This window comes from Falco naumanni, chromosome 2 (genome assembly GCF_017639655.2).
Source record: "Falco naumanni isolate bFalNau1 chromosome 2, bFalNau1.pat, whole genome shotgun sequence".
Taxonomy (NCBI): Eukaryota; Metazoa; Chordata; class Aves; order Falconiformes; family Falconidae; genus Falco; species Falco naumanni.
The window spans coordinates 28,675,340-28,694,720 of NC_054055.1; the positions used below are offsets into that span (position 1 = coordinate 28,675,340).

Genomic DNA, 19,381 nt, shown 5'->3' on the forward strand with positions numbered 1-19,381 from the left:
TGGAATGCCTTGAAAGCTCTTTGGAGCAAGGACTATTTTGAATTTGGCTAGTGAAAGAAAAGTAAGCTTAGGACTCTGAGGTGTTGCCAACCACGACGAAGAATGAGAAAGTAGAATCAGTAGTGGAGAAGGACTGTTAACTGGAATATAGAGAACTTTGTGACCACACTGAAACATTGGCTTTATGTCATTCTTAGCACAGATTCTACAGTAGAAAAGAGAACTCTCTAAAAGAGTTGACCTAGTAAAAATGATATGAAGGTATTCCACCATTATTATTATTATTTATTTCTTGTTATGCTTGTAATAATTCAGGTGCTTTCCAAACAGAAAAGCTACAGGCCCTGCCCCAAGGAGCTCACAATCTAAAGGCGGACAAGGAGAGAGACGTGAAAGAGCGGAGGTCCACAAAGTCAAGCGGCCAAGACGGAAATCAACCATACCTTAGCAATCAAATGTGGTTTGAATGCATTGTTGCAAAGCTATACAAACTATTTTCCCATTACTGCTCATATTTTCCATTTTGGTTCAACTGATCCACTCTTAGGTGCCATGGCACAGATAGAAGTGTGGGAAGGAAGCTTTCAGTAGTGAGCTCAGGGAGAGTAGCATGTGTAAACTAGTGCTGGAAAACACACCTAAACGTGTAGAGGGGTTTGAAACTGAACTGAGTTTCAAAATTCAGTTCAGTACCAGGGTAATTTAGACCCAGAATGGTATAGCTTTAGGTCAGGTCCTACCAGGTGGGAGTTACATGTGATGGATTCCATCTGGAATGTAAGTGTACTCTGTGCACCTGGAGGTTCCTCAACACAAGCTAATATGAACTACAAAATCTATCATGGCAGTGCTAGCAAAGTTAAGAATGAAATGACCCCACTGACATGGTATAATCATTCATGTGTTTCCAAGGTTAGAGAAGGATGGTGCTGATCATTAGAGGGTGGTCATTCTTAGGTCAGTTGTAAAATTAATTTTTTAATAATGTAGGACACCAGTCACTGCTTAAAAAGAAACAGACCGTTTAATTTTAAAAATACTGGTTTTGACTAAGACAGTAAGTCACTCATCAGTTATGAAAAATACTATTACGTTTTCTTTATACATTAAAAGGTCTATGTATTTTTTATAAAACCTCCAATCAGGTTCCCCCAAACTCTGAAATTGTCAAAGAACCTCTCTTAAGGCTTGCCTTTAAAAAAATCTTTGACAAACTGCCTTATTTTTCCAAGAACTCAGGGGATCATTGTATGTTTATTCCTGAAGTATCTTTCCCTTAGCAAATATGAGTGTATTGTGAAGGCAAAAGCTAATAAGCAGCTGAATATTAAAGTGCATAGGTTGTCCACATTTGAAAACATAAATGGTTGAAGAAGCAGTAGCTGTTATGATTACGGATTTCTGGGGAACAATCCGTCATCAGTTTTTAGCAAGCCACAGATATTTCTTTTACTATAAGAAACATTTTTTTTATAGTCTTCAAGTCCTGCAAATGCATTTCTAACAATGGTATCAGGACAGTGATAATCCTCTTGCTGGGAAGGAAAAGCTGTAATTAAATAATCAAATAAACTGATCTTTCATAATTTACAGCTTTCCTTCAATAAATAAAATAATATACTTTATCTTTTGATTCTGTATAGCTTTTGAAACAAATCAAGTTTCTAGCAATTTAAATAATGATTCTAATAGCTTGACATGAATTATGCTGACAGGAGCCGCTTATGATTATAAGGGTGCCCAGAATATTTTTAAGAACCTGCAAAGTTAAATAAAGGCTTACAAGTCTCTTAAGCTACTTTTTATTTGCATAGAAAAATATTTATCATAGGAGTCAACTATCATATGAGAGAAATTGCATTTGTTGTAATTGAAAAAGATAGCTAAAAAGTTTCTGTGGGTTATTGCAACAGTACAAGAATACAAGATGCTTCCATTTATTAAAAAATGTAAAACGAATTGTGAAAGCTAAAGCAGGCTACAAAACAGAAGGTCCCCATATTATCTTTCTCTTGACTACTATGTTACAAGATCATGTGCCACGGTTGAGTACTATAAAGTGTAACTCTGCATTTGCTAATATAATTCTTAAAACATCCCCCTCCCCCCCTCCCCCCCCGGAAAAAAGCACTATGCAAAATATATATATTTCTAAATGCTTCCTCCTGTAAGCATCACAACCTTGTTATCACATAATCACCCTGATCAATTGTTTCTTCTTGTTTCCCATCACAGTCAATGCTAATGTCCAACTCCTTGTCCAGCTGTTCCTGCGGTGTGGCTGGTTCTGAGTTCTGCAACTCCATTTTCTCTGCTTCTGAAGCACAAATACTTCCCTCTTCCAGTGAATCTGGAGAGTCACTACCATTTTGTGACTCAGTTAACACGCATTTTTTGTCAGGACTTTGGATGTTTAATTCACAGTTCATGGTCAGTTCTCCCTCTTCCAGTTCAGCAGTTTTCTCACATTGTTCTTCTGCCTGTTGACGGGAAACTTCTTCAGAAACAGTGTATATTTTATTTGTATTCTGCTCCACAGAGTTTGTTTTTGATCGTCTGTGAAATAACCCAAAATTTTTTATGTCTGTTACAAAATTTACACGCTTCTGTTTTTCCTTAGTGGACTCTGAAACCATCATTGCTGAGCCATTGCTTACACTATGTGCTTCAGAAGCAATAGTGGCTGATCTTGGGTGAATCATCGTTGTTATGTCAAAAAGGCTGAAGGTCTTTTTCTTTCCTTTCTTGTTTCCATCACTCTCACTAGTTTCTTCATTTTCTGACAGAGAGGCAGTGTCTTTGTTCATCTTTACAGTCTGCAAATTAGACAGCTTGCTTCCTTTTAACAAACCCAGAACTTCAAAACGAAAGCTTGAAATATCTTGTTTTAACTCCTGAAAATTAGGAAGATGAAACATCAGAGCATGAACTCTAATTTGACTTTTTCTCTTGTAATTAAAAAAAAACAACCAAACAAAAAAACCCAAAAAAGGCTTATTCTATGTATCAGTAATAAACTACCATCTGAATAATACCTGGCATCTTCAAGGTGCTTTGCAGACTGTCTAATCCATCTTCCAGGTGAGACAGAAAAGTGATCAGCAGTTTTGTTAGAGAAAATTTGAGAAGAAATGTGTCTTAGCCTAGACTACTCATAGAAATCGCTGACAGTGGTGAAGGAAGGAGCATGGACAACTTGAAGACCTACAGCCAACCTGCTAGACAGTGTTATCCCATCATAATAACAGCATTTTGATCAGCTCTTAACGCCACCCCTTTACAAACACACACACGGGGACACACGCATGCATAAGCGTTTCCCTGTGAGCAGCAGTGCAGGCAGGGCTTCGTGCATTTCCACTACGTTTGGCAGCAAGTAGCTAAGTCAGAGCTAATCACTGCAGGCTGCTTTCAGCCACCGCAACTCCTGTCTTTTAAAAATTTTATTTGCTAAGGTGCTGAAACTAGTTGAATCTTGTTTCAGCAAATAGGTTGTTACACACACTTAGTCCCACTTTGGTGCCCCTCTCACATGGGCACAATTCAAATTAGCTGATAAAACTGATTATTGCTCCGGCTAAAGCAAGGAGACAACTTGCTGGCATCCATGTACAATATTATCTGTGTGTGGTCCATCAGGACACAGACACTACTCTAGGAATGAAGTTATATGCTACCTGAACAACTGAGGAGTGTAAGAAATATACTTCACAGTCTTATAATATCTTACTAAACCACCTATAAACATATAAATAAATGCATACCTTAAAATTTTCCTCTGTCAGTCCTTCCTCAGTTTTGGCATCTCTTATCATTGCTGCAACATATCTCTTAACCAGATTTCTCATAACTTCCTAAAGATATAAAATATTGTGTTAGCTTTCTTGGTATTAGTTACTAAACCTACATTCACTGGGCCTGCTTGGACTTCTTTGTGCTTCAGGTACATGACAAAAAATATACAAACTTTAGGTCTGGTTGAAAATTTGTTCTGCTTTTCAATGGGAAGTGCTGATATTTACTGTCCTGAGAAGGGCTGTATTGGGTCTGACCAAAGGTATGTCTCATGCCAGTAACATGCAGTCTGACAGTGAGCAGCTGCTGATGCCTCATGAGGGGCTTAAGTCTAGTGCAGTTGTCTAATGTTATTTCCAGCTACACTCTCCCAAGCCTCCCGTGATGTGAGATTCAAAGACTTTCTGAATCAGAAATGATAGCTCTAGGTTTAATGGGCTGTGACAGGTTTTCCTATGTATTTTGGAACTCTGTAAACTTTCAGCATCCACAAATCCTCTGCCAACAAATTCCACAGTATAGCTGGAATAAGAGTCCATTGGGGTTTTATTTTTAACCTGCTCTCTTATAGTTTCCATTGTTATCTTCTACTTCTAAGAATTCTAAAATTATTTAGTTTGGAAGAGATGCCTGGACACATGCTCAGGGCCATGTGCAGTCCAGTGCTGAATATCTCCAAGGGTGAAGATGCTGCAGCCTCTCTGAGCAACTTCTTCCAATTCTTTACTACCCTTACTGTGATGACAATTTTCCTAACAGAATTTCCCTTCCTGCAAATTGTGTCCATTGACTCCTGTTCTTTTGCTGTGCACCTCCAAGAAAAATCTGGCTCCTTCTTATTAACCACACACTATGTTATTGAAGACAGCAATTAGATCCCCCTTAACCTACTCCAAGCTGAAATCTGAGCTTCTAATTTTATATCAGCCCTCTAACCATCTTGGTGGCCCTTTTCTGGGTTCCTTCCAGGTTGTTAACATCTTCCTTGTAGTGGGGGGCCCAAAACAGGACACGCTGCTCCAGATACAGTCTTACAAGTGTGGGCTGGAGGAGAATAATCACTTCCTTCAAAGTGCTGCCTACAGCCTTATTAATGCAGTGTAGTACATGTATCGTATTCAGTTTGTGGATAGATGGTAAACAGCTGCTCTGTGTTCACCTTCTCCATGATTTTATAGATCCCTGTTGTACTTCCCACAGCTGTCTCCTTTTCTAGTGGGAAAAGTCCTAGTTTACCTAGTCATTTCCAATATGGAATCCATTAATTACCAAACCTACAAGTGTACACCCATCTTGTTTAAGTAACAGCCCTTTTAACACAACAAAAATTCAAAATAAATCTGAAAATTATTCCTTGTGCTAGAATAATCTCAAAAAATCAGAGGCTGACACAGGATAGATGGAGAAGAACAGCTTACAGGGGATCTGGGCAGAGGAGTTGTTAAGGGATGGGAAGTTCTCATTGGGAGACCAGAGCTGGAGGTATGGAGAGCAGGTTCTGATGGAGCTTGTCAGTGACCTGCACATATGATCCTGATGAATCCCAGCAGGGAGCTGGGGCTATGTGTTTGCCTTTTTATAGGCAATCCATGTATACAGTGGGTAAAATACTGGTTAGTATATTATTGCTGTTGGAAATATCCTTTTGTACCCCAAAAGCAGACAACTCTACTTCTCAAATGCTGTTTTTTGAACACCAAAAATACTACGCTCACTTGCTGATAATGAAATAAGTATGTATTTTGTGTGTGTGTTCCTTTTTTTTTTTCTGCTTTCTCATTAAATCCTTTTTTTTTTCCCCTCATGAAGACCTTTTAGAGGTATAGAAAAATAATTACCCAAAAAATAAACACGGGCCTGTACCTGGTATTGATGATGTCTTCTGAGATTGTCAGCTGCTCTCCTCTGAAAAAAAGAAAAGAACAAAAATAATGCATCCCTGTCTGGTAGTAAAATACAGCACGGCAAAACAGCAAGTCTGTGCAATATGTGGTATCTAGCAAGCTGAAAGAGATGGTTCAAAGTCCCTTGAAAAATGGCACTGTTGGAGCAAAGCCTGTCATTAACTTTATAGAAGGGAGAATGCTGTTACTGCAAAGGCAAAATGGATTTTCTAGATTTTCGTCAATGTGCTGCTATTGCAGCATTGGCATGGCTGTGGTGGTGCAGTCAGGTCTCTGCTTGCAGAACCCCAAAGTCACTGATCTAAAAAAGAAGGTGAATGGATGATGTCACTCACTTGCACAGGCTGAACCGTATTTTACTGAATTGAGAAAAGCTTGGCATAAGTATGGTGTAAGCAAGACACTTGCTATGGCTCCTTATGTCTCGTTTAAAACAGAGCTAACCAAAACCTGCGCTATAAAACCATACTGAAAATTTCCTTCTTACTTTTCTGTTAGAAACACTTGGCCACAGAGAGGCGTATGGAAGAAAGAAACTTAGTTTGCAATACAGAGTTTGGCGTTGATAAGGAGAGAGAGTAAGAAGGCTAGTAACTGAAGAACAGCAAAAAGAAATGTGGTAGGACAAAAGCATGGTACAGGCTTTAAGCAAGTGTTGCATTAGCTCATACTGCCAGTCTAAGGGCTCTCCAGAAGATGATGGGGGGAAAAAAGACCTGACTTAGTCCTCAGATTACTGTTGTCCTCAATAGCATACCGAGTTACATCTCCCTATTCCCTACCTTAAGTATCCCTGACTGGTGGAAGAAACAGAAATACTTAACAGTTTAACTTGGGTTCTTATGTCTGCTGCTGTCGAGAAAAGGTGTCTGACCACTGATTGTATTTATACAAAACAGAACACTTACAGCATCTTAAAACAGCATAAAAGCACATCCAAGGGACTTGTTAAAATTGACCTCCGTTGCGTAATGAGGCAGGTACAGTAGGGTATTCTGTCATCTTTTACTTGAAACTGATTGGCAATTTATGATTATCGATTTCCCTGTACTCGGAATCGGTTTACACTTTAGGGTTGATTTCTTGTTTGTAATTAACTTGAGGGATGCGGTAGCTGTGTGGTTGGGCTGGGTAAAAAATAACAGAAAGGGGAAAGTCACTCATTCCTAGTCACTCTGAACAGCCACTGTGGGGTAGGGCTTTATACATAAGCAACTTATCTTCAGGATTTCTCCAGATCGTGTTTCTGTAGCTATGCCTCATCCAAAGGGAAGATGGAAATTCCTGGTGTTTAAGGGTGGAGGGCCTGGGAAGGCTAATACCCTCCCACCACCGTCTTTAGCCGGTTTTTAGGAAAAAAGGAAAAATAAAAAAATCTGATTTTTCACAACTGACCGCACGATGGAGATGTTTCATTCCCGCTGAGAGAGCACTGGGGGAGCCCGTGGCTAAAAGAGCTCTCAACAACAGATCTGACTCACAGGTAAAGGGAAAAACACTTAAAGAGGTAATTGAAATGCAATTCAGTACAGCTAAAGCAAATAACACCTATATATAAAATAAATGCTGGTTCTTGTCTAGCAGAATACTTTCTGCTGTTGCTGTCTGCTTTATTTTACAGTGAAACACAAAATAAATGCCTAGGTTTAATTCTGTACTCATAACAAGAAATGGCTGGCGGGGTTTTTTGCAACCGATTCTGAAACTCCTAGAAATGGAGGCTGTGGCTTTTCCAATGCAATGTCAACAAGTGCAATCTGGGATGAATATACGTTTCTTTGTGTAGTAATGTGTCCAGAACAGTTCTACTGCACTTAACTATTTTCAATCCATACCACTGAGAAGCTGAAAGAGAATGCATTTAATTAAAGGCAGAAACATACATACTGCACAGGGAATTATGTGTACACATAACCTATCAAAGTTATTGCCCCCAGAAGTTCTCTATCTCCTGTTCAGATTTAGTCTCCAGTTCATAATTGCATTTTGATTCCTTCTGAAAGCAGAATGAATTTTTTTGCTTAAATACAACCGAAAATCAAGTTATTCACTATAAATAAAACCACATTAACACTCATATCATCCTTATTTAGTTCTCAGCCAGCCTGTTTTTCTTTACCTGTTCAACCTAATTTGTGCTTGTTCAAAATTTGTTTCAAGTAACCACAGTGTTACGTGCATGAACAAGTGTTGAATGCTATGGCTGACAAAGGGATAAAAGTAAAATCTGACTAAAATTAGCAACAGGGGAAGAAACGCTCATCTGATGACAACATTGTATGAGATCATGAAATTGGAAAGGGATACTTTTATTGCTTTCCAAAGGGGGCACTAATACCCTTTAGGAAGCTTTAATAGTACTTCTGCTAGCAGTGATAATTACTTTGGTTTTTCTGCTTATGCCATGCCTAGTAATTTGCATTGCTTTGGAAGAAAAATCTCTTTAGCAGTCAAAAATTTGAGAGTTCCTTTTGAAATGTTTTATCAAATTATATATTTTATAAAGCAGGAATTCAAATTTAATGTCTGCATTTGACCCCAAACTGCTTAGTGATAAAGGTCCAGAAAATGTAAAGATTGTTTGAAGTCATGGGATATACTCCTCGTCTTGAATAAAAGCATCCCATAAAAAGGGTAAGACCTCATGTGTGTTGACAAAGAGGTTTCCCCATGAGATGGTCCTTGGCTATACAACAAACACTTCAGATTAGTGTTTTCCATTCCAGATTAAAAGTTTATTTCCTTGCTCAACTTTCAATAACACACACTACAGAGAAAATACAAAAGACTTATACTGACTTAGGAGTTGCATCATTTTCCACTTGGAGAGCAAAGAATAGGAGAAGGCAAAAGGAGGCTTGCTTTGCAAATGGTAATAATTATCATTCACGTTGCTTGGAAAAATGGCATAAAAATCTGAATGTCTAGAAAAGAGTTAACTGTTTATCTAAAAATCAGATGCGCACACACACAAAAAAAAAAATTACTGAAGATATCCTTGACAATCCTTTCCATTTTCTTCTCTGAAATACTTAAAATTACAAGTAAAACACTTCTTGGTGACTGTTCAGACACAAAGTAGAATGTAATTTTAGGAAATTAGTACAATTGGGGTTTCTTTTCTTACATTCCTTCTTTTTTGAAATAGCAATGGATTTCAGGTGGCTCACAGGAGTCGTTTTAAAACATCCAATGGCAAACTTCAGATTAATGAACAGAATTACACCACTAATCTGGCTTTTGCAAAAGTGAGCTGACAAAATTAACAGAACTGCTATACATATATATATATATATATATATATATATAAAGAGCAACACACGCTGTTATTTCAGGGTTTTAAGTGTAGGAGATACTTTGTGATAATAGTTAACGAGCATGCTGCATACCTGGGATCTGTCAAAATGACAGAAAATAAAAATGTGCTGAAATCTGAAAGGTAGAAGGTTTCTGTCTGATTAATAGTAGAGCTGAACTACTAGCAGATCACATGCAAGCATCACGCCCTTCCTTCAGCTGTAGCTGTGGCGAGAGAAGCTGCCACCAGCACGGCTGGGCAGCACGTTGCTTTGGATTAAAAACCTGTCCCTTGAAAAATTGCTCCTTGATTCCACCACCCACTGCTTCAGCTGTCCCACTACAACAAAGGACAGCGGAACCGCAGAACTGACTTCCAAGAAGTGAATTAATCAGCTGTCTGCAGAGGCACCTCACTTCCCTGCAGACACTGTTCTTTCCCATGGTAGCTTTGTTATAAGAAGCACTGTAGATGGTCCTCCCAAGTACCCATGCCACACTTCTTTCTACTGACATTTTTCTTCTTTATATGAGCCAGATAAATCCTTTCACCAGCATGTCTGATGTAAACTACCCTGACCCTGACCCTTGCTTTACAAGTTCTGCCTGCATACAGTGAACTTTCAAGTGTACACTATTTATATTTTTACAGTGGATTGTTGGTGACATGTTTAAAACATCCTTGATTCATTCTTAGCTTATGATTCCTGGCTTTTTGGTACTAAGGTTTCTTATGCAGATATCATCCCTGATCCTTGAAAAATGCTGGCTTTAACAAGTCAGCTCCATTCTGTCTATCGTCTGTTCTGCATCCTCCAGCACTGACTCAGCCTTTGGATGCACACTATTGCTTTTTCTACTGGAAAACACCATAGTACGTCACCACTGATTAGAGCTTCCTAACATGAAAGATAGCATTTAGAGGTTTCAGAACAAAATGTTTTGAAATCCAAGTTTTGCCTTACAGACAACACGGCATCCATACATCCATATAGCCAATGTCAGAAAATGAGCCTGAAACTGTGTTCTACAGTGTTTTTTCCCCAGTACTGGTCACAGGGAATTATGAGAGTTTATAATGCAGGACTCAATGGAAAGAAGTATGTCTCCCCAAAGCTTATCTTTGCTGTAGCTCTGAGGCCAAAGTTATTACAGGGGAGATTCCAGTGAGCTGGAATCAGAGAGCTGTCTTCTAAGATCCCCAAACAAAAGGCAAAGAAAACTCTTCATTTCCCTTTGATTGACAGGGCACAGAGGTTCTAAATTTAATTTGTGATGTAATTGGCTGGGACAGTTGAAAAAGTTCTGGGAAGCCAAGGCTGAGCTGTGGGTAATGTGAATGTCTTTCAAAACCAGAAAGCAGCACACTCCCCCAGAACAAACTGTGACATCGCCATGGTGTGCCCATTGGTTCTCCAACCACGTAACCTCTTCAGGAAAATCCAGTTAACAGTGTCTGGTTTACATCTACCCAAACTGTGTGTAGAACTGACCACCAGCGCAAATAGAGGCTCTCACACTCTGATGTGTGATTGGGTATGGACAGGTTTTACCAATGTGGAAACTAGAGCACATAGTGCATACCCACACCTTACTCCATGTTGGAGCTTGGGTGCATTACTGGGCCTGGAAATTGCACAATGTTCCAAATTCAGATAGCCCTAATGGGGCTGCTGTTATAGCTGAGGAACTAGCTGAAGAACTTTGTAGCTTTATGAGATGCCCAGATGTGTGGACTGAATATGCCTGGTCAGCCACAGCCACTCATTTTTTCCAGGCAGCTGGAAGTCTTGTTGCCATGATAGCTGCTGGATGGATCCCTCACAGGGGTTCCAGCTGCACTTGCAGCTAAGTACCTACTCTGCAGTGGAAACTAGCAATGGATATGGCACTATTGTCTCACAGTTGTTTTGGATTTCCAGTGTCTCTCATCAAACTCTTTTTTTTTTTTTAAATTTACTCTACAGAAATTAACCAAAACCATCCTACATCTCTCACTCACCTGTGTCCTCCGCTGCCAAATAGTTCTGTAATTAGTGGTTCACACTCAAATCGTAAGGAAGTCAGGTTCAGCTACTTCTCTTATGTTGTCCCAAGAGAGTACCTTTCCCCCCCCAGGGTCTTAATGATTTTGAGATGGAAATCTCTCCTGTCAGAGCTGTTCTGCTTGGGGTAAATAATTAAATATCCACTGGATAATAGAAATGAACCTGGGTCTCCCTTAGCCCAAGCTATTTTCTTTACTTGGTACCTGCTTCTTCTCTTTCCAAACAGAAATTCCATCCTGAAGCTGAAGAGTCTTGAAAAAGGTTTTTGTATTTCTTCCATTAAAAAAAAAAAAAAAATCTACTTGGAAATATTCCTAACCAGCTCAGTGAGAGAGACTCCCTGCCCTTTGACCCTTTGCTGCACCAGTTTTCCAAAACCCAAGATGCTCATTTCTAGATGGTGGTATTTATGTACCTCATCAAGATGTAGCCACAGGACCTGGAGGGTGATCTTTCTGAACCAGTTTCCTCATCATGCCATTCAGCATAGGGCTGAGAGCACCCTGTCTCTTCCTTTATTATTCCACAGAGCCAAGAATGAGTTTAGTCCCAGAGATGCAGTTTGAAAGAAGAAAAAAAAAAAAAAAAGAAGAAAAAGAAAAAAAATCCCTTACCGTGGATGGGAAGTCTGATAGAAAATATTGTCCAGAATATTTTCTGGAATGTATAAGGGTATTCTGGATCTGATTCAGTCAAACAGGGCTATTGTGTTAACCAGACCTAGATCCTCAGCTCTACATTGGCATCACACCATTAATTTTAATATCACTCTATCAGTTTACACTAGCTAATCATCCCTACCAAATGTTTAACAAATGCCATGAAGCATTGCCTACTCTCCTCCCCACACACATACGTCACTCTCTTGATTTTCTCTTTCTAACAAAATCTCAGTTTTTCCTTCTGTTGGTCTCTGCATTTTCTTCTTTCCCTTGCTAGGTTACACAGGGATGTTTGAGTCTTGAACTTCTTCACCATTCATGCTAGTTCATGTCTTTTGGTTTTATTTCTATCTAAATCACTGTCTCTCTTCACTTCTTTTCTAATATTAATTCCAATGGGTTTTTTTCAGTGTTTCTTCCTTCTTTGTATTACTGATTTGTTTCTATGCCATTGTTATGCTTATAAGCTTTCTTTTTTGTCTGTTTCTTTCCTGTCTACAAGTATGACAGTTAAGTGAAGCATATTTTGCTTTCACAATATAGATACTGTCCAACAAGATCAGAATACTGCAATAAGCCTGATTAGAAGCTTTCCACAAAGAGGACAAAATCCACTCGTCAGCTTAGGAACTGTGTATTAGTTTTATATGTCACTCGTCCTCTTTATCATATATCTGTACACCCATGTGAACTTGTTCCTCCAAGTATATCTGGTGATTAAACCAAATGCCAGGATACGGCAGGAGAAAATGTAGGAAAAGCCTATCCTTACTACTCGCTTCCCAAGAAACTGGGGAGAAATACAAAGAAAAGGTTGATAGAATAATGAATCAGCAAAGAATTGTATCATATCCCCTGGCTTCTTTGAAATGAATGGAAGTTTTGCTACCAGGGTCAACAGCATGAGAACTATAAGGCTTTCCTCTTCCCCTTCCCCACGACACTCCCACCCTCTCACTTAATGCTTTGCTACCTGAGTTCCTAAAAGACTTGAAAACATTTATATTCACCAAATCCCTAAGGTATAGGGAAAGCACCATTATACACATTTTACCCTCAATAGTTTTCTTTATGTTGGAGTTGGCTAATTGCAGTCTAGTTACTGAGGTACTGCTTTGCTCACTATGAGAAATGCATAAATCATAACTAGAGAGATTTCATTGTTGGTGAGTTAGCTTGTTGCCCAGATATTTGCTCTGACAATGCAGAAAAACTGCTGCTGGCAGGTATGTCAACTGGATAAAGCTAGGTGGGACAAATTCAAATCTGCTTTACCCGCTGCAGCTACCAGAGAAAGTCTATGGCCGAGGTATTACACAGGCATCTGCTGAAGCCAGGTGCAGGACTATTCTTGCTCCCCTTGGGTGTCTTATCCCCTCTTTTTTCCTAGAAATTTCTCTGCTAATCAACACTGTTAGAACAGGGTACCAATGTGATTCTGAAATGACTTGCAAGCAATTCCAAGTAAATGCTGTTACCTTTCAACAGGTTTTCTTTAATGGGAACAGCTTTTGGTAAGAATGCTTTTAGGGTAAACCCGTTTCATTACATGTAGAGAGAGAGACAGAGAGACAGAATATCTCATGATGAATGCTTTATACATAAGCCTGTGGTTCATGGTATGTCATTGTGACACTTGAGCTAGAGATCATCAACCACACCTCTGGGACTGGTAGACAAGTATACACATTTGATCTTTTGTATTTGTAATGCTTTTAATCTTTCTTGCATTATTAGTAGATGAAGCACAGTCACAGTGTATATTTTCACTGCACAGGAGTACAATAATGCCTTCTCTTCAGTCAAATATATTGACAGGAATGTAAAAAATAAACACTGCTAGAATTATTCTCTAATTCATGTGCACATTATTTGCCACTTCAGATGCTCTGTAAGGCTGAGATTCATCTATTTAGTGAAGTGGAGGACTACAGGCAGAGCAAAACACAGGACTTACCCCTATTGTTCCAAAGCTCTCAGGCTTTCTTCTAATTTTTTTCTTGCAAAGGTGTCTCCATAACCATCTGATCAGATACCACAGAGATTTTGGGCTTGGTATGACATTAAAAGGAGTGGGCAGAGTTCCTCCTTCTTCAAAGTAACTCATCCAAAGTTTTGTTCGAGCAAACTTCCACTCAATGTCTGCATGATCCTGCACACAAGAAACAACATCAGCACAGATGTTGCTGTAATTAAGAAGGTGAAACAAAACTCTACAAAAATCTGAAAACCTAAAACTAGAACAAGCTTGAAATACTAATGAATTTTCTTGTTAAAATACTGGCATCTTCTTTTGATAGAAGGTCTGTATGTAACAAAACAAACCAAAGCAAAGCTGCTTTACTTAGTAAAGAGATGTTAGATATGTACTGTATATATCTACTTTCAACCTTTCTTTCCTTGCTACAGGTTTTTAAATAATTAAAAGTATCTCAAACAACAAAGGATAATTACAAGCAGAAAAATGCTACAGTTCTGGAAGAGTTGTTTTGTTATAATAGCAGCTCATCATTATTCCACACAGATCACATTAATTACTCTGCTCTGTCGCAGCTTCAACAAGTCTGTAAGTCTCATGCACTCTCTTAGTAATTGCCATCCCCAAAAATTCACAGACAGTTTATCCAACAAATCATGAGGCTACTTAAAATTGTTGAGTCAAGTATCTTGTTTTTCCTACTACTTCAGAATTATATATTTGGAATAGGTTGTAGTGGGTTTTGTGTGGGCTATTTTGTTTGGTTGGTTGGGGGTTTTTTATTTATTTCTTTTGGATTCTATATAATATTGTATAAATTTGAAAAGTTTTGGGGAAAAAAAATCAAAACTAAAGTCCATGGAAAGATTGCTAAATCCTAGCAGTTGAACAGGAAGTTTAAATCACTAATATTAGATTTGGACAACAAATATAGTAGCCAAGAATTTAAACTGCAGGTCTAGCCCTAGCCTTTAATATTCAGTCAGATATACAGTAATCGAACCAGTTATTTAGAATTTGTAGTAGGAAAAGTATTCTACCTGCAGTATTTTTGATGAATGCTAGTATGTTGTGATATTTGTGTACTAGACTTGGCCAGCTAGCGTTGTCATGTAGTCAGTATTTCTTTTGTGGGAAAACTTGTAACTTCTAGATTAGAAAAAAGGTACATTTTAAAGTCTTAAGGCTGTGACGCTTTCTTTGGTTTGTTTGCTTTCTGCATGATCATATTTGAATTATCATATGATGAATCAGTGTTTATTTTCATTAGCCTCCTTAATAGACAGATGAGAAATAAAAATAACCCAATAGCTCTTATAAGGATAAAGACAGTTTTCATTAAAGGAGAAAACACTACACTGCTGAATGAGAAGCCATAACCTTTTGTTGGAACTGTTAATGAGTCCAAAATTGTCCATGAAATATGGGCATCCAATTTCTATTAACTGTATATTCACACTACACAAAAATCTAAAAGTAACAGCCTTTTGAAGGTTAATAATTATAATTATTAAAAATAAAGCAGAGGCAGAACAATCTTTGGCAGAGTCTCTTTCTCAGAAGAGGTCCTGGAACAGTGCAGCTTGGGAAGGACTGTGGCCCATACCACTTGCCAGCAGCTTCAGGACACCCTTCCCAACCCACAAGCTGGCTTCTGCGGCAGAGTCCTCATTCAAAGCTGTGGGGAAATTCCCCTTTGCCCAGTACAGCTGGGCCTGGTTTCTGGGTCCTTCCAGAAAAGTGCAAAAAAATTAGAACGAATCACTGAATTTGTCCCAATATCCTGTCTGTAAAAAATATTTACTGCCAGAAAAATGGGATATAGGAACAGACAGAACGTATGTATAATAAATTATTTAAGGATAAGCAACAACTTACAGCAATGAGTTGGTAAGAATTATTCATCATGGCTATTAGCATGTTGAGCAGAACAACCAGAGATATTACATTATAGGTACCAAACATGGTGGCCCCAACAAATTCAGTAAATTCATGCCTTGCTTTCACATTGGTCACATAGAGATTGATGAGTCCAAATATAGACCAGAATAATGATTGCAGCGTTTCAAATAATCTGAAAGACAGAACCCAAAGGGAATAGCTGTATAATAACAATACATGTACTTTTCAGATTGTTGGTTTTTTTCCCCAAACACACAAAAGCGCTTGACTTGATTGAGATGAATGATACTTACCACAATATAGGCAACAAATATGGAATATATTTCTAGGGAAACAGTGGCTTGATGTTTCAGATCTGAGGCTCTAGATATAGAATAGTGAATCTATAAATAAGCCTGAGAATAAAAGGCCGGTTTTGTTTAAACTTCTGCGGCATAAATATAGTTTTAGAGATTTTATTTCAGACACCTGCCTTTGAAGTATTTTGACCTTTTGTCTTGACTGTAGAAGGTAGAATAAGGATCCAAATGTAACTCAGTGATGGTGTTTCAACCAAAGAGTTTCTTGACAATAATTGCAGTGAGTTTCCTCCATGGCCTCTCTCCTACTCCTTCACCCTGACACCAGAAACAGGTTACCCGGACAAGATGAGTGGGCCACCAGTGCTGTCCCCCCTGCACCTGGAGCAGGGAAGCTGCTGAACTGTGGGGACTTGTACCACTATGGGCAGTCCTGCACTCTGGGGCCTGTTGTTCAGAACTGGACCAAACTTAACCCTTCAGACCCTTTCCTACCATGCAGCATCATCTGTGAAATATAACTGTGACACAGAAACCAGTACAGTGCTGTCCTGCAGAGATACCTGGGAGGGCAGTGTGCTTGTACCTATGGAAATTCTAGATCCTGAATCCCTGCTTCGGTAATAGAGTGTATACGAGTGGTAAAGGGTCTGGAGTCTCTTGCATGGTTTACACTTGTCTGAGCAAAAATTCACAACCACTATTCTCCCCTGCTCACAGTTGCAGAACAAACTCACAAGGCACCACAGTTTGCCTTGACACCATCTTCTGGCACTAGTACTAGTAGATGAATAACATCGCTTCCCTCAATGTTCCACTCAGAAAAATTTCCCTATGCTTTTCTGTTCAGATCACACAAAGTTTAGACCTGCATAAGATGCCATTAATATGCAAGATAAATATGCTGTGTCTGAGCAAAGTTACTTGATTAAGATGATATAAAAGGTGTTGTTTATTTATGTTAAGAAGGAAGCCATTGGTAATAAATGTGTTTTAAAAACAGCCTAGATACGATTCATAGAAGGTAATATGGAACAGGTATTTATAGCAGACGTTTGGTTCAGAATGCAAGTTGAAAGATGAAAGAATTAGTATTCCTTTGGTAGTGTTTTGGTACGATAGAGGAACTACAGAACAGAGTGAAGTAAAACTGATTTTTAAGTGAAAGAAAAAAAAAACAACTTTAAAACAGAAATTAGAATATATTCTTTGATTGTGTAAAGTAGACTCAGGGCCAGTAGAAGCTTGGACTGAATGTTTTTTCCTGCCTCAGCTATCACATTTACAAGGATTCTTCATGCTTTAGAACATCAAACTTAATGCCCACAAGTAGACATGGAAGAAATGCAGAGCAACAGCTGCCTGCATAAGCGAGCTCTGATCTGGTGACCTTTTTCCCCTTAATTCTAAATATGTACTTTCTAATGTCGTACTATCTCCCCCTCCTCTTTATCTTTTGATCTTTTGACTTATCTTGAATTGTACAGACTTCACTGTGCCATGTGTTGAACATTATTACAGAGTGATGTAATGGTGGGGGGGTTGGTTTTTTCTTATTAGGATAACTTTAGACATGTCTGTCAGGACACCACCATAATACCAATAGAAAATAGACAGTCTTTCCCCCGTAAACAACATCTAAGTGATTAAAATACTGTGGGCAGAAGGGGAAGATAGAAATAGATCAGCCACTTACGTTGAAAATGCATTATTCTGCTTTTCACATCGTATTCCTTTGCAGTTGCCGGGTTCGTTTGTCTCATAGTAGAAGTACAGCTGGTTCAATCCATTTGCAAAAGCTAGCAGCACAAGGCAGTATATGAAGAGAAACTTCAAAATATCCAGCAACATTCTTCCTAGAGATATCTGCAGAGGTCCCAGGTGAGAATTTGCAGTGAATAATGAGATCAAGCGTAGGGAGCTAAAGATGTTTGCAATTGCAAACAGGGCCTCAGCCACCAGGGTTGGATGCCACATGTCCCAGCTCTCCCGTGGAACTAACCCACTATACTGAAAACAAGCAGAAGGGAAGAAATTACTTCTCTATCTTTATGCACAAACAAGTATGTCAGTTTCTTTATAAGCTGTTCAATTAATTTTCTGATAATACAATGAAACTAAATACCTTTCAGAAAGCAACATGTCTTCAAAAGAGCTTCTTATTTTAGGAAAACAAAAAATGACCAACACCCATGTACTTGTCCTTCATTTTTATCTGCAGGATGGTCTACACTTTCCAGTTTTTCACCTGTTTTTTTTTATTTGCCTTTAATTTTCACAGTAGCAAAAACAAGTCTAACAATTCTGACAGAGGAAAAGGAACAGTTTTGAACACCTGGGTTCTTAGAATTATAGAAACTTTCATCTGTAAAATCGGGTAAGTTATTTCTTTGGAGAACAGTGTGGATATGACAATGATGGACAGAAACACACAAGAACTTTGGCAAGTTGGAAGAAAACATTTAATTAAGGAATAAGTATATTACTTAATCACTAACATAGGACCAATGATGAAAAAACTGTTCATAAATGAACCATGGCAAACTGCTTGTGTGTCTCATTATTAAAGTCTGATCCATGGAACTGTGACTCTCCACCGTTTCAGCTCTACCAAAAAATTCCTTGAAGATGAAAGATGTTACTTTGAACTAAGGTTTAACTACCGTGGCAGATTCATTACTATTTCTTTGGTCTCATTTATCTGTTTTACAGAATTTATTAGAGGACAGAATGTATGCTATGAGGCACTCTAAAATGATGGGGTAATATAATATGAAGCAGATTTCAAAGAGGGACTGTGGTGCAGTCTGTATTTACCTACTGTGGGACACCCAGATGCATCCTTCAGAGCTGCTGATTACACCCTCAATAGCCAGGAAAGGGGCTCTTCTGTGTCGCTGGGGCCAGATGAAACACCATAGCCAGGCACCACAACATTTCCACATGACTCTCATGCCCAAAAGATGACTGCTCTCAGAGTGGTTTGAGACCACCTGAGGAATCTGAACTGACACAAGCCTATGGGACCCAATGAGCCATTCCCAGAGTTGTGAGGGAAATGGCTGATGTAGTTGCCAAGCCAGTCTCCACGCTAATTGAAAAGTCATGGCAGTCAGGTGAAGTTCCCAGTGAGTGGAAAAAGGGAAACGCTGCACCCATTTGTAAAAAGGGTAGAAGGGAGGACCCTGGGAACTGCCGACCTGTCAGCCTCACCCCTGTGCCTGGGAAGCTCATGGAACAGCTCCTCCTAGAAGCTATTCTAAGGCACATGGAGGACAAGGAGGTGATTTGAGACAACCAATATGGTTCCACCAAGGGCAATTCCTGTGTGACCCAACGTAGTGGCCTTCTATGATAGAGTGACTACACCAGTGGAACAGGGAAGGGCTATGGATGTCATCTATCTGGACTTCTGTAAGGCCTGTGACATGGCCCCCCACAAATGGAATTGGCTGGATGGTTGAATCCAGAGTAGTGGTCCCCAGCTCAACGTCTG

At 39.0% G+C, this 19,381-nt stretch overlaps 1 protein-coding gene across 1 annotated transcript in view; it reads right to left on the bottom strand.

The window, feature by feature from the left end:
* Positions 1-292: 292 nt before the first annotated feature.
* TRPC4 (transient receptor potential cation channel subfamily C member 4) overlaps positions 293-19,381 on the bottom strand; it is a 162,009-nt gene continuing 142,920 nt past the window's right edge. The window contains exons 6-11 of the mRNA XM_040584715.1: positions 17,582-17,895; positions 15,563-15,758; positions 13,664-13,858; positions 5,659-5,700; positions 3,765-3,854; positions 293-2,894 (exon numbers count right to left, since the gene is read on the bottom strand). Of these exons, the coding sequence (XP_040440649.1) occupies positions 2,175-2,894; positions 3,765-3,854; positions 5,659-5,700; positions 13,664-13,858; positions 15,563-15,758; positions 17,582-17,895 (1,557 nt within the window). The 3' untranslated portion in view covers positions 293-2,174. The remainder of the gene's footprint in view (positions 2,895-3,764; positions 3,855-5,658; positions 5,701-13,663; positions 13,859-15,562; positions 15,759-17,581; positions 17,896-19,381) is intronic.